The sequence below is a fragment of the Mycteria americana genome, chromosome 7 (assembly GCF_035582795.1).
Source record: "Mycteria americana isolate JAX WOST 10 ecotype Jacksonville Zoo and Gardens chromosome 7, USCA_MyAme_1.0, whole genome shotgun sequence".
NCBI classification, from domain to species: domain Eukaryota; kingdom Metazoa; phylum Chordata; class Aves; order Ciconiiformes; family Ciconiidae; genus Mycteria; species Mycteria americana.
In genome coordinates, this window is record NC_134371.1 from 24,358,178 (window position 1) to 24,380,219 (window position 22,042).

A 22,042-nucleotide genomic window follows, 5' to 3' on the forward strand; every position below is an offset into this window, starting at 1 on the left:
ACTAGACTTGTGGATTCATATTGAAATAGAGGGCTAGAAGCGTGGATCTAAGGGTAATAGATATGTCTTATAGAAGCAGTGCCCTCGAAAACAGCAGAAGTAGAGAGGAGGAAACAAAGGATAATTTAGAGTTGAGGAATTGGTTTGCTGTACTGAAAAATAAGGAGGAAATGCAAACAGAAACAGAAAACAAGACACTATAGGGGAGACTATTTAGCCCAGGAGTGGTGAAGAAGAAGAAAATGGAGCTAATCATGAGCACTCCTATTCCTGATCTCCATAGTCCTGCAGATTAGAAAAGGGACACAGCATAGAAGTCCATGTTATACCACTGTATATACAAAATAATAGTGTTGTAATTATCTAAAGGGTCGCAAAATTTGCTTATCTGCTTCATTTCTATAGTATTTATTCTTTCAATGCAGTCAGATTTGTTTTTAAATCTAATGTGTTTAAAAACATCTTTTTGCAGATACTTGAAAAGGCAGCTGAGATTGCAAGAAGCGGTGACAACGCTGCAATGGCGGTAAGCATCTGCTAAAGACTATTTTAAAATTAATTTTCTGGGTTTTTTTTGTTTTTGTCTTCTACATCAATCTAGAAATAAGTCAACTACTCAAATAACGACAATTCTACTGGCTCTATTTTCTTATGTAATTCACTTCGGTGAACTGCCTTAAAATTCAGGTGTATATCCACTTTTTCCAATGTATTTTGTGTGACTTGGCTGTTTTTTGTCAAAAAGCACAATTGTTTACATACTCTATGCATTTGGAACACAACTAAGATTTACATTAGATTTGGATCTGGAAAACATTCCTAGGCTGCATAAAATATTGCTGGTAAATTGCTCAGTTTTATCAAGTGTAATGATTTGCTTGATTGTCAGATGTTTCCAAATAAGCTCTCTGAAAAATGGTCATTAATCTATAAGAAGATGTTTCTTAAATATGATGATTATATGCTCTTCTTGAGGAATTGGATATTCTAATGTGAGGACAAATTTTGAAAAGATCACAAAAATCTGAAGGCGTTTTCTTTGTATTATATACAAAAATACAGAAGATTGCAATTTAAGATGGTGAAAGCATAGTTGGATCAACAGTAATAATAACTGCATTTTATATAAGAGTAAAGCCATTAATTGAAAAATGTGTCACTTACAATACTAAGTGCCTAAAGTGCTCAGGAAGAGTGAAAACTCCCTGCTACTTTGGGTGCAAACAACTTAGTGTACAAATAGTTGGAAATCTTAAATAGCAGCATGCCAACTTGACAGTATTGTGACTTTTAATTTGAAAGATTAACATTTTCAGATACAAGAATCACCTTATTGTCAAGACTGTTTACTTATTTTTATACAGAAACAGAGTATGTACTTAGTTTTACTAAACAAGCATTGCAGTTCAACTAGCTTTTTCAAATCTAATCACTACTAAAGAATTTATACTTAGGTGGTATTTTTACACGAAAATATTTACTTTAAACATTTCGGCACAATACAAGACTCAGGCACTTACCATTTCTAGACAGAGCTAAACTTAAGTTCTGTGTGCAGCAGATGTGTTTTTTGTCAGGTGGGAAACCTGTGCAGAATGTTATTTGATGAGAGCTGTTTGTTTCTGCTATGAATCCTAATTGATTTTGACTACCGTTTCTTCTGAACTTTACTTTGTTTTTTTTATTTTTCCATTAATGTAAATACCTTTGGCCTACCTCTTAAAATTATTTAGAAACTCCTTCAGCTTTTTAAAGATAAAGTTGGCTTCGGTTTTTAAAGCTTGCCACATTGCTTTTCAAGATATGTATTGAAACTCATTTATTGCCTTCAACTACTACCTCCTTACCCAGAATCAGCAGTTTCTTTTGTCTCCCATTAATATATGGAATGCTATTGTTGCTGATATCATTGCTTTAATTTCTGCCCTTGCAGTTTGCGTAAGGGCATGGCTGGGGACAGAAGGTATTAACTGAGCCAGTGTGAAGATTCATTCATACAAACTGATATACAGAATCAGTACTAATGTTTCAGAGATCTAAAATGGAGCAAAATGTCTGGAAAAGACAAGTCTGGATTAGAAGACAAAAAATTACGTGTTTGTATACTTAGCAAATGTACTTCCCTTTGGTTATTGTTGGAAAAGTATTTTTTGGCTTTTAATAAAAAAAAAAAATCATACATATATCTATTAAATTTGCTCACTTGAAAAACAAAAGGAGAAAGTATATGCATCCTAAACTAAAGTTCTCCATGTTAGAGTTGGAAAATAGAAATATTGCCATCTAGTGTCATTAACTCTAAAGTTTAGTTACTTTTTCAGAAACTTCTGTACACTGAATTTTTAATCTATTAGTTACAGTTCTTACAGCTTAAGAAAAATCTGAAAGAAAGGCATAGTAGTCATTCCCCTGTGTTTCATGAGTCTTATCTGACGTTCTTCCTGGTGTAGGATTTCTAGTATTTGAGCTAAAGTATAAGAATCTTACTGAATATATCAAAACATTCTACATTTCTCATTTTCTAGGGTCGAGGTGGTAAGAAGTTTTATATTGTGCTAAAAGAAATAATGGAAAGAGATCCTTTATCTCAACTCTGTGAAAATGAAATGGATCTTATTTGGACTTTGCGATACGACTGTCGTGAAAATTTTCCACAATCATTGCCAAAACTGCTGCTCTCCTTAAAATGGAACAAACTTGAAGATGTTGCTCAGGTAAGGGAAAAGACTATGATGGTGGGGAAAAATGCTGGACTACAATCATGAGTAAATAGAGTTTCTTTCCCAAGTATAGACATTTTGAAATGGTGCTATTGTATAAACCAAAGTTCATTGTCTACCTTCTGTGGCCTGGACATGTAAGCAAGAACTTACGATCTTAAAAAAAACAAAAAAAACCCAAAAACAAAACCCAAAATGCGTTTCAGAGGTCCTCTGAATGATGAGAAAAGCACAGCAATTATTTATACAGGCTAATTTTAAAATCTTGTGCTCAACTCTGATCTCAAATGCAAGGAGTTTCACAGAATCACAGAATTGTTTAGATTGGAAGGGACCTTACGGGATCATCTAGTCCAACTCCCATGCTCAAGCACGGTCAGCTAGAGCAGGACTGTGTCCAGCTGAGTTCTGAGTATCTCCACCGATGGAGATTCCACAGTCCCTCTGGGCAACATGTTCCAGTGTTTGACCCACCCTCACAGTAAGAACTTCTTTTATAAGGTTATTTAAAAAAAAAAATTTAAGTTTGTAAATCAAGATCTGAAATAAAGCTTCTTATCAAAATTGTTAAACTGCTCAAAGACTATAAAAATCCACATTTCAGACTGGGTAATTAAACCTCTTTGAGGCAGACAGATGATTTTTCAAAGAGATACGATACCTGCTAGTGGTACAAAATACTTCATTCTCATCATGGTGGCTGTTTGACCAAATAGGTTCTCCTTTAAAGTAACTGTAAGTAATTAAGGACTTGAAGACCAGTGCTGTGATACAAGATGACATTTTCAGTAAAATTATATCATTTGTTTGCTGTATAGATGTACAACGTTATTTCACTATACTGTAAAGAAGTTGGTGTAGCTGCCTTTTTCTGTATTTACCCAAATAGAATCCAACTCTTGTGATGTTTTTGGCAATAGGTAAAACCTTGATACAGGAAAAATTATATGAGTTTATAGTGAGACCATTCCTGATTGATAGACTGACTGAAAAGTAATAAAATAACAGATCCCTGGATTTGTATTGGAACTTTTTAGTCTGATTGTGTACAGGGCAGGTTGGGCAAAACTATAAAAATCTGGCCAGTGTTAACAAGCACAGTACTCACTCTAAAGGGTGAATCCAGACGTTGTTTTGTTCATCTGCTTATCCTGATGGAATTGCACATTTAAATGATGCTCAACTTCTTGCATGCTGTTACACTGAGATAATATTTATGTCTTTCCACGAGTTTCATTTTTTAAAATTTAAACTTTTTTAAAAAAAATTTTTAAAAGACTTTGAGCTAAAAAGAATTTGCTGTGAAGGATTATGATTGGTAGTATAAATTTCTATTCTAGCTTAGGATTTTGACCTTCACCTGTTACCAGCTAGATGTTCTCGGAAGAGGAGGAAACCACTCCATGAAAACTTGACTTCCATCTATTTGTCATGTGATTTTTGTGATTATCCAGTCAGTCAGAATCTTAGTTTGTCTCCAGCATAGATTTTATTTTCTACTACATCCTTCCTACCAGCTAGATGTATATGTTCTGTGAACTTATAAAAATAAATGGAATTTCATCCTAACTCATTGTCCATGCCATGAACACGACGCTAACAAAATGTAGCACTCACACATTCCTTGCTCACTTGTGTTCTTTCACATGCAAGAATCCTTTGTTCTTTAGTAACTCCATTATGTGTTTCTGAATTTATTGTTCATTATTAAAAGTTATCTGGAAATACAAACTGTAGAAATATAAACAGGTATTTGTTTATTCATTAAAATATGTGAAGGAAAAGGCATTCTGATTGCTTGCTAGGGGTTTTGAAATACGGCCTTTGGTAGCAGAGTTTTGAAAAGTTATTTGGAGTATGGATATTAGCTGACAACTCAAAGTCCTTTAAATTTGAGAATATTTAAAAATATGTATAAAGTATTTTATTTAAACAGATGGCTGAAAATACATAGTCATCTTCCTTGTTACTGTGTACTTTCTGGAAGGAATGTAGTATTTATGTTTGCTTATGTATAGACAATAGTGTGGTTTATATTTTAATACTGTTTGTGGCAGCAAGAATAGTCTATCTGAAAAATGAGACCTTCTCCTTAAACATACCAGATATTTCTGTAATACATAGACATGTAAGCATTCCCAATGACTTATCTTTTCAGGTGAGGCAAGACACATACTCATGAATTTTATAAATTCCAACATTAGCAGGCCTCATAATTTACCTCTCATTAAAATTAAATATATATAGTACTAGCTATACATTGCAATATTTGTGCTACTACAACATACATGCTGTGGTACTAGAATGTTTTTTTAATGCCTATTGTGAGCTGTAAGTATTTCAGGGAAAGTTTGACACTTAAGGCAAAAAGTTTAAAAAAAAAAAAAAAAAAAAAAAAAAAGAAGCTCCAAAACCAACCAAACACAAAGACAAAAAAAACCCCACCTCCAAAAAACAACCAAACACCAGCTGTTTATAAGAAAATGAACTAAGTAACTATATTCCTCTTTCTATTAATGCAGATCAAAAGTAGTAAGGTGTTTTTATAAATAGAGTATTATATTTGTTTATAGACCATCTTTATGGATCACTGAACTAATAGATTAAAGTTATGTAGAATGGATTAAAGCAGCTTTATTGTATTATTTACCATATAGATTTAGTGTAAGCTTTCATCGTATTGCAATATTTTACCAGAATAGTTGCACTGAAGGAATTCTGAAGGTGTTTGCCCTTACTGTTGCCATAACCTCCTCGCTCAGCAGAGTAGTAGGGTGGCAGAACTTGTTAGAATTCACAGGCAGTATTTATGCTCAAAACAGAAGTTAGTCATTATTTAAAAAAAAAAATAAAAAATCTGCCCACTTTCAGTGAAGTGACACTATCATTAATGAGAACTAGAGAAAGGACAGCTGATCAGACAGTTAACTTTTGAAATATTTGAAATAACTGGAATAAAAATACTGACCTGTGCTTAATTGCATTGTCTCTTAGAGTGAACTTGTCTCGTTAGGGAAGAAATCAGGGTTATTTCTTCATTTAAAAAAAAAAAAGACATACCAAGGCCAGTCAGACTTGAGTTTTCTCTAAACCTTTAGGTTGTTGCTGAGAATTGAAGTTCCTTGTTTTCTCACAGCTTGTCAAGAGTTGCAAACCATGTGAGAGGAAAAGTATGCATGTGTGTAGCATTTTAGCACGTTTGATATTGCAGAGAAATTTTAAGAACTTGAAACACATATTTTGAAATTTAAAATTTCTTTACAAATGAGATGTATTTAGAAGTTCTTCGGAGTTACCTCTCTGTTGCCAGAGCAGATGAGGGCATTTCATGGTGCAAGTTTCTTTTGTCCAAATGCAACAAGTATTTCTGATATCCTTTCACCTGCACTTTTGAGAAGTGTGCAACGCACCTGGGATGTAGAGCTAGCTGGACTGCACCTCTCTCTTAATGAAAGTTCCAAGGCAGAATGCGAACAGAGCAGTAGGTATTTGGGGAGTTTTCTTGGCTGTTTCATAGGTCATTTGGATCTTGCTTCCTCTAAGCTCATACCGCTTTACATTTTCTCATTGTAAGAAATAATTTCAGCAAAGTGAGGAGGTCTCTATCTTCAAATAAACTTCACAGTTAATGTACAAGCTGTAGACCATGACTTTCAAAATTTATTGCCTGATATATGCCTGATATGTAATGCCACTTTGATTTGTCTTTTCAGACTGTATTTCAGGTTCTCCAGTCATTTTGATCGATCATTATTAACAAAATGTTTCTGTATTTTTGTTGGTTCTGTGCCTGATTTGAAGTAGGTTGTCTAGAAGTTCTAATACATTTGTTTTGAAGTTTCTTATTGCGTGTCTGACAAGCATAGCTGCTGCTTGCATTTTCAACATCTGTTTTATGGTATTAAGTATCTGCTCAGTGTTAGTATTTCAGAATTTCAGAACAAGTATTCATGATATGTAAGTGTTGATGGTGTCATTGACCCTTACTGGGCTATGGATTGAATAAATTTTGTGTATATGTTTCTGTGGGAATACGACATCCATATTTAAAAACATTTAGTTTTACTTTGTATCATTATGAATCTTGCATGTGTTCATATCGGTATTTGCACATGAAAGCAGTTTAATTGATTCTTTCCTCCACTTCTGGAATTGTAGAATGGCCACTGGCTTTGCTTTGTGATTGATCTGTGCCCATTTCTTGCCTTCTGAAATTTAACAAAACTGCACAGATGAACCAGTTCAGAATCTGGCCCCCTAGGTGTTTAAATAGTGTTATGTACATGCCTGTTAAATGCAGGTTGAGACTATGAACTTGTATGTGTTTGTCATACTTGAACTGGAAGCATTATTTGAACTAATTAGTTGAGGGTAGATTTAGACTAGGTATAAGGAAGACATTTTTTACAATGAGGGTGGTGAAGCACTGGAACAGGTTGCCCAGAGAGGCTGTAGGTGCCCCATCCCTGGAAACATTCAAGGTCAGGTTGGACGGGGCTCTGAGCAACCTGATCTAGTTGAAGATGTCCCTGCTCATTGCAGGGGCATTGGACTAGATGACCTTTAAAGGTCCCTTCCAACCCAAACCAGTCTATGATTCTATGCCATAGTTGAAAACAGAGATTTTCACTGTTGGTGTAAAAGGATTACTAAATCAGGAGGAAAATAAGATCTTCCTAATCATTCGGATTTTATAAATTCCTATTTAAATATGAAATACCTGTATTATCTAATTTGTAGGAAAGAGTATTTTTATCATGAGTTACGATATCATGAGTTCCTTGAGTTATCATGAGTTCCTACAGAGAGGATAAAACCTTCTGCTGTTGATATACTGCACACATTCAAGCTTGTTTATTTTGAGTAATAGTGTACTGTTTCAGTCATACAACTGTATACATATTATTAAAGATATAACCTCAGCAGGTAGCTTCACTAAAACATAATAAAACCAGTTTATTTTGAGACTTTAGACATTTTTCTTCTTAGTAGTCCAAAATAATACACTGGTGTTTTCTGTAACTTTTTCTAGCACATCGTTGTCTTCAGTATTGGGAATTTTTTTTTAATACCTAACCTGAATCATCCTGTCTGCAACTTAAGCTCATTACTATGCACAGTGCATGTGGGAAAAGGCTCCATCAGTTGAGGTGGATAAATATTTTTGGTAAAGATCTCTCTCAACAAAAACTTTCTTTAAACTTTTTTTTTTAATGGAAAACTTTTACCATTACAAAAATATTTATATATTTATGAGAGCATTTACATTATCTAACATTATCTAAATTTTACTGAAACTTTCTAAAACATACACATCTGTAGTTACCTAATTTTTGTTTACTGTGTGTCATGTCTATGTGTGAAGAAACAGACTTTTCAGACTGTGTAAATGAGACCTGGTGCAAAAAAAGTTATCTGGATTTTTTTAACGGGTAAGAATCAGAAGTGGGTCCATTTTCCCAGAGTTTTGTTTTGTTTTGTTTTAAACCAGACCAGTCTGTAATCTCCTTCTGTTAGTATGAATGCTTTTATGGACAGTTATACCCATCTGTTTTCTTAAATAGTTACTTTACCTGTAACCTAATAGTTGTCTTTTTAAAACAGCTTCAGGCTCTCCTTCAGATATGGCCCAAGCTGCTGCCTAGAGAAGCATTAGAATTGTTGGATTTCAATTATCCAGACCAGTATGTCAGAGAATATGCAGTGGGTTGTTTAAAGCAAATGAGGTGAGTATATTGTATTACTTCAGTATGCAAAGATTTTTGGAGTGAAAAACTGCATTCTGTTTGTCTACAGGAAAAAAAGTACCCAATGAGGAAGGATTTCAACACACTGCCTGCCATGTATAGATGACCAAATAAAGCAGTCTAATTTCTAGATAAGCACGTTGGCAGCCAACGAAAACCTTCTTATTCTGACATCTTGTATTCAATGATTATTATTTTCCATGCTGCTAGGAGAACACCAGTGTACCTTTGTCCCAGAGAGGGTTGTGTGTTCACCCCTTTCTTGGACAAAGGGAAAGCAAGATAGTGTGAGAACTTTTTAGTAACAAAGGGACACAATATTACAATAGTTGAATACTCTAAAAACTGCCATCCAGCCACCTCGTACTCAGTGTCAGGTATTGGCTGTATCATTTAATAGAAATGTGAGCTGTAGCATATAATAAAAAAACAGAGAATTAGTGATTTGTTTGTTCTTCACAGTAGTCTTTGCTGTCTGCAGTTCTTCCTTTATCACATAAAATTTTCTTCTTCGCTGTAACCTAGGGCAACATTATCATTTGCAGCATTACTGCATATTTCCTGTCCTTGAATTCTAAATTCTCTGTGGTGAATAGTGTAACAATTAATTTTTTTTAATGGTCAAGGCTAGACTTTTGGGGTAGAAAAAAGAATATTTTGACTTCTTTCAAATGCAAACAAGCAATTTAGCTGCAGGGCTATCCTAATAATACTGAATTGTTACATCTGGAGTTATTTCCAGAATTCTTAGTTCTGGCTCTGAAGCAAAGTTGTGTTCAGCTGGGTGTCAGAAATCAGTTTTCAACTTCCTCAAAAAGTGTGATGAAGGCAGCTGGTAAAAACTAACTCCAACCTAAAGGTGATCCTATTAGCTGAAATTTTAAAAAAAGGAGAAAATAAACACAACACAGCATAATTGAAGGTTTTTACCAAGTTACTGAAGTTTTTCAGAGTAAGATAGAGAGAATGAAAGAATTCAGTATTTGCATCTCTGAAGTCTTCAAGTGATGGACAGAAGAACAACTACTCTTTTCCTTCCATTTTAGGCAGAGAATTTGAATTCCGCAGGCCTTTTTTATGAGAAAAGATACTTGAATGTAAAAGGTCAAGCAACGTTCACATTTGTTCTAGAGTAACGTAACTGTGAAGTGTGAGAGGTTTTTTGGGGGAAAGAGGAATACAGGTCTTTATAGAAAATTATTGGAATTATTTTTGTTATGTCAGAATATTACTTGAAGTAGTTAATTAGCATAGAGGCTTTTCAAAGGTATGTTTATGAACTGTGACTAAATACTTAAATTTGCACTTCTGAAGTAGGAGTAATTTGGGCACTGTTTGGTTTCTCAAAGATGATGTACTTTTCCTTATCTTCTAAAAACCTTCAAGTTGTTAGTATGATTTAAAAAAAAACCCAACCAACAAACAGAAAAAACCCAGACAAAACAATTTGGCTAAATGGATCACTTTGTAGGTGTATCTTAATAAATTAACACCTGTTAACTGACAGGTAGTAACTTTTAAAGACATGTTAATTGAATTGCTTTCAGTGGAATGAATACTCGTCTCCTCCTTCTTTGTAAGTTGAGTGACTTTGATAGGTATATGCAAGTATTGTCAGTTCTTGTCCATACCCACTGCAGCTAACTGCTAGGTTACAGTGGTTCTTTATGTGGTTCCAAAGGTCCAGCTCCTCAGTCAGAGGTTGAGTGGTCAAAGGGAGCCAATGTCCAGTCTGAAATAATTTGAAATAATTAATCTCCTGGGTACTTAAGCTAGCACTCAGGCTGAAATCTTGATCTTGTAAAAGCCCATGATAGAACACCAGGTTTTTATTTACAGGTTTGAGGGCCTTAAGATTCTGTTAGAGGTATGACTTACTGATGAATTGATCAATCTGGCAGCTGCACTAAGTTGTGTATTATTGTCCTTCTCCACGTGACTGAAAAATTGGGGGGCACTCTTGCTATTGAAACAAATCTGTTGTTGGATTTGTCATATGCATCTGAATTTCTGGAATATCATTAATCTAGTTACTCTGTTACTAACTGCTTTTATGTACCTCATTCTAGTGATGAAGAGCTCTCTCAGTATCTTCTTCAACTTGTGCAAGTCCTGAAATATGAACCTTTTCTTGATTGTGCGCTCTCCAGATTTCTATTAGAGAGAGCACTCGCTAATAGGAGAATAGGACAGATGTTGTTTTGGCATCTAAGGTAGGAGTTTTTCCTTTATGTCTTTCTGAAACTATTGAGCCTGATTGGACTTTCAAATATGATTTCTTGAGGATTTTTCTAAATGAGCCATTATCGTAGTCCCCTACAAGTCCTCTTTATGTTTCTTTACTTTGGCATTTATAGATCAGAGCAAGCCTATAATTAAAAATATATTACAGTCATTTGTAATCTACTGTTTGAGGAAAGTATTCCAAACTGCATTCAGCTCTAACTATCTGATAAGTTAGGTTTGTCTATAACCTTGGTGTTTGTTTTGGCTGTGCGTGCAGTAAAAGTACAATATTTATACCTCACAGTTGGGAAAAATGTATGTTATTTCTGAGAGGCTAACAGCAAATAAAAGCAGTTTTATGTGTCATTGCCCTTTTGATGACCAGTTCCATGAATGGCAGATACCTTGCAGAATGGACTATAGGTTCATTCTATCTTCAAAGTACAATTTATTTTAGTATTTCTAAATAAAAAGAGCAAGTACTACATGAAAATGTTTTGGACGATAATTGGCTCCAGTATAAGGTTCAGTCATTTGTTTTAAAGTGTTCTCCCTCAGGCAAATTTTGGCTTTTCCCTTACAAAGATTTGAGAACATGCCGTTTAACATCAGCCCTGATTCTCAGTATCATCTCCTATGACTTATCAGTACTACTTTCTTGAATAAAAGAGGTTCCTGAAAACAAATATCTAATGGCTACATCTTAACATTACTGCCTACGGAACAGTCCTAGACCTTGATACAAGTGGCATGCGTTGAAACCAGCCAGACCTCATAGTGCGCAGCACATAAGTGTTTTGTTATTTCTTAAGAAATTTGGCTTGTTTTATCTACATAACCATGAGGTTTTTTGGGGGGGTGCGTGTGTTTGTTTTTTGTTCTCATTTTAATGGCTTGAAGAATGCTAATCTGTAAATGCTGTGGTCTGATGAGAAGCTTTTCTTCTTACAGGTCGGAGGTTCACATACCTGCCGTTTCAGTACAGTTCGGTTTGATACTTGAAGCTTACTGCCGAGGAAGTGTTGCTCATATGAAAGTGCTTGCTAAACAGGTATAGATTTCCCTTCTTTAAATCTTGACTTAGCCCAACTTGTAACTCAAATACTTATTCCGTTGCTCCTATGGGGCATATTGGTTACCTTGACGAAGTCCATCTGTTGGGGAGCGGGGAAGAGAAGGAAGCATGGGTGAGACAGAGAAATAAAAGGGCTAAATAGATGGATGATGGAGCAGTCCTCCCTGGCACAGAAAGCAGCTAGTGCTGTGGGGCCTCAGAGGTCGGGAACTGTTTTTATAGTGTTCTGAGATGTGCAAGATACTTTCAGCAGTATGCATGTATTCTGGATAGAACAGTAGACTGTCTGGATTATTAACTGAAGAAGGGTTTCTGTGCACTTGAAACTTGTGACCTTTTTCCCCCAGTAAGGGTAGCTTGTTCAATAGAAACTATTACCTTTCTATCTAAACTTTATCTAGATGACTCCAGGATTACTTCCTGCAGCTTTGGCTTTGTTAAAAGGTGATGCAAAAGCCCCGGAAGCTGTAGTATAATGTAGTACTCCCTGGAAACAGAGGTGTTGAAGTAACCCAAATACTCATTTTAGTGTTAATATAGATGTGTGTTTACCAAAAAAAAAAAAAAAAGAGAGCAAGAGAAAGAAGAGAGAGATATGTTTGCTTTTAAATACTCTAATGTGTGAGAGGTTTGCTTTTAAATACACTAATAAGTGTATCAGCAGATCATTAAGAGACACTCACAAATCATGTTTGAAGTCTCTAATGCAGTTTTAGCAAGTTAATTTAGATTGCAACCATAAAAATCTTTGAAAAATGATCTCTCTCTCTGGAATTAAAGTATTGGCTGTATCAGGCCAGAAAGATTAACTCAGTAGATACTTGTCTGATGCGTGTTATTTCTAACAGTTTTGATACTGTCTACATTGAAACTATGCTTTGGAAGGCATATGGGACAGGAATGTACTGTTGTTCTCTTTATTACTGCAGTTTACAGGACATTGAAAAGACCATCTCTTACACATGCATGCTTGTTAGTATTGTCAAAATCATAAAAAGATTAGGTGATGAAAAGCTTTAAGCAATAGACCTAAGGTCAGTAAAGTTTTTGTGTGCTTCACAGGAAACAAATGTCAGTACAATCAAAGAAGGGGCAAAAAAATTCCCAACTGTGCAAACACGGAAGAAATTCAAAGTAGAAATACTTCAAAAAGTTCCTGTTTGTACAAAACAGGTTCCATTTTGCTCCCTTGTCACTGATGTTTGTACAGCTCCTAGAATAGTGGAAAAGCAGAGCGCTTTTGGCTTTGACAGATGGCTGACCTGGCAGGTCTCCATTGCTTCAGTTTTGTAATCAAACTGCATACAATTTCCACAGCATCCTGCTTGACAGGGTTCAGTCTGTCTGTAGAAGTGGTAAGTTTTGACTCAGCACCTTGTAAGTTAGACTCAAGCTTCCTTGTATAGAAATCCACTTTTGTAATTTATTAAATTGATGCTTTTTGCTGGAGAATATGTATATTACTGAGCATGTTAACTGTGGCTAGTGTAAATACAGCTGATTCTTATAACAACTATTTTATATTCATCTAACAAGTTGCTTAGATGTAGCTGCAATGTAGAAATTATATTTGTTGTATGTGCTGTCTAGGTTTGTTACTGAAGGGCTTTTCTCTGTTAGTATTATGTACATTTACATCACTAGTTTGTTCTCTTAGAAATTATGTACCAGTAGAAAACTTTCCAAAACAGAAGGGGGGGGGGGTTAAACCCACCTGAATTGATTGCAAATAATTGCCTTGCCTTTTTACATATTTTTAAGGTAGCAATATTGCTTAGATGAGATACTATTATTTGGAACACCTTAACTGATTAGAGCGTTTACCTTATGCCTAACTTCAGCAGGATTTTAGTGAACAAACATTTGAGTCTCTGTTCTGTAAAAGTTAAGTATGTGTAGTTACGTACGTGAAAATTGTCTGCAAGTAGTCATATGGCTGTATTGTATTGTATGCAACTAACTGAACGTGTACAGTTAAATATCTGCATCCATAGCTCGTCTCAAGTAATGTTTGATTTTGTTAGTATGGATAGAGGCACCTGTGTTATGTGCTTTGTTGAATTAGTGGACAAAAATTGTATTTTGAAAAAGGAGTTTGTGTAAATGTATCATACATTAAAATACCTCATTCATTTTTTTGGAAATACAAGTCATGCTTTAAAAAGTGACTTGGGGCTTTCATCCCATCAATGTGTTAGTTACTTAAGAAACTGGGATTTCTGGGACATAAGTGACTTAGAAAAGGCTGTTCTCATATTTTTTTGGGAATACCACCTTAATTGCCATCTATTATTTCCATTTTTTAAAAGTTGTAGAATTATTTAATGCTTTGTTTTGTTTTGAAATGGGATTTTGCATTGTATTATGTGTAAAATCAGAGCAATACGTTTTAAAGATAAAATATTTCTTTCAGGTGGAAGCCCTTAATAAAATGAAGACTTTAAATAGTCTAATTAAGCTGAATGCCATGAAGCAAAGCAAAGCAAAAGGAAAAGATGCAATGCATACGTGTTTGAAACAAAATGCTTACAGAGAAGCACTTTCTGACCTCCAGTCTCCTCTGAATCCTTCTGTTATACTTTCAGAACTACAGTAAGTTAAGAATGAGTGAATAAAATTTCACTGTAGCTTTTGCATGGAAACAGTAAGGCAGAAACACGTATGTGCTTTAACTTCCTTTGGCTGTATTGTTCAGCAGATATGCTGTCATGGGGAACTTTTTCTATAGTGAGAGAAGGTCTGTTGGGAATCTTCCTAAGGTTAAGGCATCAGTTAAGTTAAAAGATTTTTGTGATCCACCATGAAACCTAATACTCTCTTAGTCAATGCATTACCATAGCTAAATATATTTAAATATAAGCCTAAAAGTGAATTAGACTGCATTCCTGGCATCTGTTTATAACAGTAAGCATGAAAGCCATTAAACCTTTTAACAGCACTTAAATATAAAGTCTAAAAATTGATGGGAAAGGATATAAAGAAAACTGTTTTCTCTGAAAATGCAGGTGCTTAATTTAAGCATTAGATATGTGTATGCCAGTCACGGTATCCAATATGTTCCATCTGTAACAGATATGTTCATAACTTGGTAAGTGCTCATAGCATAGTAGCAGAATGAAACCAGAGATAACAGTTAAGTACTTCCAGACTGGAAGTCTATGTGTTCTGTTGTGTTTTGAACAATGTTTAGACCTTTTCAGTTGAATTATTGTTATTTGACTAAAACTTTTGTTGTATTTTCTTCTAGTGTTGAGAAGTGTAGATATATGGATTCTAAAATGAAGCCTCTATGGATAGTATACAACAATAAAATGTTTGGAGGAGATCTTGTAGGGATCATCTTTAAAAATGGTGATGGTAAGCAATGCTAAAAATTCTAAATTTTTCCTTTTGCTTCTTCATTCCCACACTTGAACTTAAGCTGTGTTGCTCTGTATTGCCATAATATAAATGTAGTTTACTCTAACATCAGTAAACAAATTAAGCATCATCTTCTGACTGGGTTTCAAAGTATAGACATTATCACTCATGATGATATAATTATGGTTAATCCCACTTTAACCTTCAGGCTTGATGAGTATTTTTAGATACCTTTTTCTGAAGGCCTTATAAACATTAGAAAGTTTGTCTACAACACACTGAGAAATTGAAGTAGCAGTTTCAAACTTTCATTGCAGATCTCCGACAGGACATGTTGACGCTCCAGATTTTGCGTTTGATGGACATACTTTGGAAAGAAGCTGGTCTGGATCTTCGGTAAGGATCTCTTGAGGACTAGTTTATTTGGATGGAGAGTCCACTTCTAGCAGTAAAGTTTTCCTGTTTTTTAAATACCTTCCATACTGTCCCCTTTCTAAACATGAATATCAATGCCCAAAGGTTTCAATTGTCATAACCAAGGTGAACAGGCTATAGAAAGCAGTTACCTTAACTAATTAGATGGCTTCTCTTTGCAGTTCATTCCCTAGATGGCCTATATTACAAAAGAATTTAGCCATGAAAAGAAATAACGGAAGAAGTGAAGTGAAACTTTGGGATTTTTTTTTTTTATTACCAAGCAGAATATTTTTCCTGGTGCACCATATCTCTTGTTGTTTATCTAAGTTGCCACGCTGATTATAAATTCCACTCTTCTCTGAACTGAAAACAGTTTACTGTTTTCATCCTTTGAAAATCATCTAGATAAAAAGCATTGTATGAGGTCAGGAGATAATTCTTGAGTTGAGGGTCCAGCAAGCAGGTTTTGTGCCTTTGTTTGTTTGTGTCTGTGACCTTTTCAAACGGAGGTGTTTCATAAACTCCTCATGTAACAAACTTACCTCTTAATGGTCACTGATTTTCCAGGCATATGCAAAAATGGGGACTTAATGATTATGGGAATTACAACTCTTAAGTTCTAATACACATGTGCAAGTGAGGTACAAACATAGAACACAGATCTGCTGGCTGAAAGTTAGCTGCTGAGGATCGCATCTGGAATATACCATCAAGATTCTCTAATAGGTAGAACTAATAGGCAAAACCCTCTCTAGAAATCAGTCAGCTTTAAGTAAGTACTGGTTATTTGGGGGTGGGGGAGTAGGAGGCTTGAGATTCTTTATAATAGAATTTCACTATTTGGTTGAGAATTACCAGAATTGTGGAATGCACAAATACAGGTTCTTCTTTTTAACACTTTCTTATTTCTCCTGGTCTTATTTCTTAGGGACACTTATGGTTTGTGCTGCTATGGCCACAAATGAGTGTATTACTGTCCAAATAAATTTTATAATTGTGATCTGTTTCCTACAAAATTTAACTGAGGAATGTCCGTCTTGTATTAATTACATAACAGGCTTCATGAAGATGAGGGTCTTGGGAGAGGAGAAGTTAGTTGCTTGTGCTTCTCTTCTAGAAGTGCTGCTGCACAAAGAAAATTACGATGATTGGGAGCAGTCACTATGGATTTACCAAGGGTAAACCACGCCTGACTAACCCAATTGCCGCCTTTGAGGGAGGAAAAGAGTAGTGGATGTCCTTACCTTGACTTTAGCAAGGCTTTTGAGTCTGACTCCCATAATACTCTTGTCTTTTGAGTTAGGATGTTACAGTCTGGATGTGTGGACAACTACATACTCTGCCATCATCTAGTTGATGACAAGTGGATTAATCACTGGAATCTATATGGGAATTTTTATATTCTTAGCCTTGTCAGTATCCTGCAGTGAAAGACTTTATTAGATATGTAAGAAAAAGTACTTCCATCTGGTTTATGTTTACCACCTGCTAATCTCAGTTACTGCATGTTTTCAGTTGTGTTTTTGAATCATGATAAATAGTGGATAGTCATTCAAGAGTAAGAGAAGATTCTATAGTAAGTTGAAGTTGGCAGGAAAGGTGACATATTTAGAACCACTACTATATTGGGAAACAAATCTTTTGCAGCTTCCTTAAAATTTCACTTTTCAATGACATTTCAATGAAGCAGTTCTAACCCAGCCATTATAAAGTCAGTGGAGAAAAAGCATAATGTCCTAGTGCATTAGTACTAAAGTACTAAAGAGCTTTTTATGGTATTGAACACGCCCATATTTCAGGCTAAAGCTTCCATTTCTGCTTCCTTTGGGCAGGTTTTGTGAGGTTGTAAACTTAGAGTAGAAATGAAAACTCATAATTAAGTATTCTGTTAGGGCAGAAATACTCCGTTTGAGAAGAATCTTCTCATTTGCTCTGCTGCTCCTGCAAAGCCACTTCTCTCAAAATGAAGTAATAAACCTGTGCAAGATACCACGAGTACAGGAGTTTCCAGCATTTGGAAAACTTGTTTCAGAATGATGAGGAGGGTTGTAGGATTTTCATTTATTTATTAGTTCATTAGTCAAGTCTCCAGGGCGATACCTCCTCCCATGTAAGCTAGTCACTTTTTAATCAGTTGTATAAGTAGCAATGAACTCAACTATTTTTTTGTAGTAACCACTTTTTCTTCCTGCTGTGAGCAATCCTCTTACTGCTGTTTACACCGAGACTTAGAGTGATTGTGAACATCTTCAACATACATTCTGAAGTCCCACTTTGCATTCTTTTCTTGATAAATCACTATTTGGATGTCAGAAAACATTTCTCAGACTGGAAATATCTTTGTATATTCCAAAGTCTCTTGCAAAGCTTGCTGAGGTAAGCATGACTTCTTTGTAGGAATACTAGAGTATTCCAAAGAGAAACAGGATCAGGCATTGTCCAATGTTATCATACAACCCTCTAGTACATGGGAAACTTTTCCAGCCAAATCTATGCACCAGTTTTACCTAATATAATTTTCAAATTCTAACTTCTTTTTAGAACAATAGTTCTAAAGAAGATACTGGATGTCACGTTATTGTAAACCATTTGGAGGCCATAAATTCAATTTTGTATGCCTGTGAAAGAGCTGTAATCCTTTGTGTTTAATTTTTAAGTGTTGTTTATAAGGCTAGAAATACTTATTTAAATATTACTTGAAATACTTCATTTAGATTCTTTGAGCTCATTTCAAATTTTTTGTGGTTCAAGCATAATAGTGGGAGCTTCATAATGCACATAACATCAGCCCACACAGATAAGTAAAATTATAAACTCGTTAGTTATGCTGCTTACAGAAAGATTCCTTTGAGTGAAGTATGGGATAAGGTAGGAATGTGAATAATAAATTGTTTCTGGAAGTGTATGTTTGCAATGAGGTGGCTGAGTATGTGTTAAGTTGAACACCGATTTGAGGAAACTTTAGATAATTTATGTCATTATAAATAGACTTTTAGGAGACTGATCCAGCATTTAGGGGCAAGGACAACCTCTGGCAGCTGTGGAATCCCAGATGAGGCATTCTTTGCTTGCTGCCTTCCCAGAAGCTTAGTTTGTGGTTCTAGCCTGGGCCACACACCATGCCTAGCAAACAGGAATAGTGATTAGGAGTCATCAAATATGCTTTTCCTGACTAAGGCATTTTTTTAAACTCAGCAAAGGAAAACCAAAAAGTGGCTCTGATGTCCAAGATTTTTCTTAAAACTCTCTCAGAAGGAAAAAAGTAGAAAGGGGAAGTTCCTGGTGAGAATTGAAGTTCTATAATTGGCCTCTTCCATTTATTTACTTAACTGGGAGCGTCTTCCTTCCATTCATCCTCTCATAGTTATGATTATAAAATAAAATTCTGGGATTGAGGCAGGGTTACAATTCTGTGTCTATCAAAGAGACATTAGGCAGACAGTTGCGAAGGTAAGGCTCTGAAATGGCCTTAATTGAAAACAGAACTGGAAAAAATAGCACTCCAAATGCCTGGAGCGTGAGGATGCAGCTCAGAGGGTAAGACTTTGTGATCTCCATGTTTACAGTCTACATGCATCTCAAGAAGAGGCAACTGCAAAATCTATGAATTAACAGCAATGGTAATGAGTTCTGTTGCCTTGTTCATGAGTTGGGACTTGTTGGCTTGCTTCTTTTTGCTTGGGTAAGAGGCATGGTGTCAGGCGAAAAAGTAGTGTCAAATAGATCTGCTTTCCTGGAAAATACAACTTCATATGTCCATATCAATGAGTGGAGTCTTTTCTTCTTGCCCTGTATCATCCTTTGAGGCTTTAGTTTCCCTGAAGCTGTTGCTTCCCTTTTTCCTTTTGTGGATTCATAATGGATTTTGCGCTGTTCAACTTTTTTCCACTACAGAAAGTCTGGTAACTCCATTCAAGTAAAAGCAGGGCTTCTCACTTGTTTCACCAGTGTAAGAGCAGAAGCACTTGCTGTTTGCCTCTCTTCCAATCAATAATATCTTGCCGCAAGCAAATTGTACAGCTTCTATGAAGCATGGATCAAATGACAACAAATAGGCTGCCATTGAGGAGTTTGGGATAGGATCCGTTTCCTTATAATTGCATTGCAATCCGCAGTCAGTTATTTAGTAGTAATTTAAAATGAAATCTTAGCCCAGTCTGTGTCTAAAGCAAGCACAATATTCCCAGTGGGATTTCTCAGCTCTGGAGGGGAACAGCAAATAATATATTGGTTTTGCGATCTCCAAAGCTGAGAAGGAGAAAGGTTGGTTGGTTGGTTTGTTTAACTGTCCACTAATTTTTCTCATGGGTAAACTGGCCTCTTTCACACATGGCGTGTTCTGTTGTCTAGGTTTCCGTGTGTGCATTCTGACTAAATACCAGAACAAGACCAGGGTTTGTTATCAGGAAAGGAAATATGTGTATGCAGGAGGATGCAACAGCGTACTCCAGTAGGTCCTTCATCCTGGGCTATCGCTGGATGGACTGTGGAATGCACAACTGAATAAAACTTCAGATGTAAATCGCATCTGCTTCTCAGTACAGACCCAACCATTAGACAGGAAAGCCCATCACCCCAGATGAATGCTGCTCTGTCATTTAGAGAAGTCTGGTTCAAAGTCAGTTTACCTTGGACATCAGTCAGTCAAGTACCAGAGAGAAATGAGAAAACCAAAAAAGCATATCCTTTAATTAATCCCCATACCTATTCATTTCTAAGACAAACTGTTAACCTGAAAATTGAGCAGGAAATTGTTGGCCTAAGACATTAGTAAGTATGAGCAGCCAAACTTCCTCAGTTCTTTCTGTAGTTAATCTCTAGTTGTTTCTTGTACTTTAAATATGAGCAATTATGGAATAAACTTGTTAAGTGGTATTTTTATTGAGGTTGTATATGCAGAGTGACAAAATGAGACTTTCAGAGGTTCAAACCCCCTGAAAAGTTAGAATTCTTCAAGTTATTTTGCTTTAAAAAATTATATGCCTGAAGTCATGTGTATGGGCATACTCATAGTAGATTACATAACTTTCTATTATTTCTGTGAGGAATGTTTAAATATTACAAATACATGTCACAGCAGAGGAGCATAACATCTGTCTTCCCAAGCATGCTGTGGGGTCTGGAGTGTTGCACTCTTAGGAGAGTCATCCTTGCATCAAAAAGTATTTCTGCTGCTTTACCTATATTATAGCATTGAAATTGTGTTAAGGGAGAAATTAGTAACATAACAGAGCAACAGAAAATCCCAAGTTTGAGGAGTTTGATCTATGTTGAGTGACCTTTGCCTGTAAAGTAAATTGTCATAAAGGTATTTAGTACTTGGTTACTTTTTGGGCAGATAGAGGGAGTTCTCCAAACTACTTTTTCTTTTCACGGCCTATTTATAGCGAGTTTTCATTTTCACCTCCTTTAACGTGTGTGAAGTCTGATGTTAAGCAGCTGTGTATGAATGAAAACAGAGTTCACAAACATATTGAAAAATATATTTGTTACAAGTCTAAATACTGTCATTACTTTTGAACCATTGGACCTGATGTGTTGATAAATTACCAGAACTTGGTAGTTTATTTGGAAGGATACTGCTTTGGATAATTAAACTCTTGAGATAAAGAACAGTATTAAATGGAGTGAAGAAGAAAATTTTCTGTCCTGGCCAGGATTACTGTATTGATCTGTCTGTGGTCTTTACTGGCATTAAAAAACAGGGAGCATATCCTGCTGACAGATGTTGAAGTCAGAAAGACCAGGATGAGATGGAAAGGGCCCAGAGGATTTGTCCCTAACTTGACTCCTGTCAAACTGTCTCTCTGACAAGGATGTTTTTTCCTCCAGTTGTAAGCACACAGTCCTCAAGGGGCTGAAGGCTTTCATCATTGCTTGCTTTTGAAGGGGAAGCTGTTGGACATGTGCCCGGTTAAGCTGCAAATAGGGTGGGTTGAAATGCCATGGAAGAAGGCCAGCGTGCACTTTAACCTGGCAATATTTGGCTTACATTTGTCGTGTCGTGATAAGGATGGGCCGTGCTTCCTTGTACCACGAATGCTGGTGTTCGGTAATTACAGATACCCTTCTGTTCATTGTGAAGGACCCTCTGGGCTAGAGATTTGGGGTTTTTAATTGGAAAGTAGAATAGAAACGGGAAGAAGGTTTCAAATCTGCACTTCTTTTTTTGTTTTGAAGTTGGGTGTTCTCTAAATACCCTGTTGAATCTGGTTTTCAGTTCGCTTTGTTGCCAGTAGAGAAGAATCTTCAACTATACAGTTATTAGTACTTGTGCTGCTTGAGTTGTGTGTTACCGCTGAGGTAGAGAAACTGTTTGGTTACCTAATACCTGTTATGCCAAAATTTAATCTGGAATTTTATTTGTTTTTCTTCTATGGCTTGGGATAATAGACTATGTCAGTTAAGAGATGTGGTTCTGCTTTGTAGCAATCAAACTTAATATCTGTTTTATATGTAAATACCGATGCCAACTCCCCTACCAGTTCTTTTTCCTT

The 22,042-nt window shown here is 35.7% G+C and overlaps 1 protein-coding gene across 3 annotated transcripts in view; it reads left to right on the plus strand.

Annotated features, from left to right (window-relative positions):
• PIK3CB (phosphatidylinositol-4,5-bisphosphate 3-kinase catalytic subunit beta) overlaps positions 1-22,042 on the plus strand; it is a 115,401-nt gene that overhangs the window by 86,645 nt on the left and 6,714 nt on the right. For all 3 annotated transcript variants that reach the window (XM_075507406.1, XM_075507405.1, XM_075507404.1), the window contains 8 exons: positions 473-526; positions 2,526-2,714; positions 8,325-8,446; positions 10,537-10,680; positions 11,645-11,744; positions 14,182-14,360; positions 15,016-15,125; positions 15,446-15,524. In XM_075507406.1, the coding sequence (XP_075363521.1) occupies positions 473-526; positions 2,526-2,714; positions 8,325-8,446; positions 10,537-10,680; positions 11,645-11,744; positions 14,182-14,360; positions 15,016-15,125; positions 15,446-15,524 (977 nt within the window). The remainder of the gene's footprint in view (positions 1-472; positions 527-2,525; positions 2,715-8,324; positions 8,447-10,536; positions 10,681-11,644; positions 11,745-14,181; positions 14,361-15,015; positions 15,126-15,445; positions 15,525-22,042) is intronic.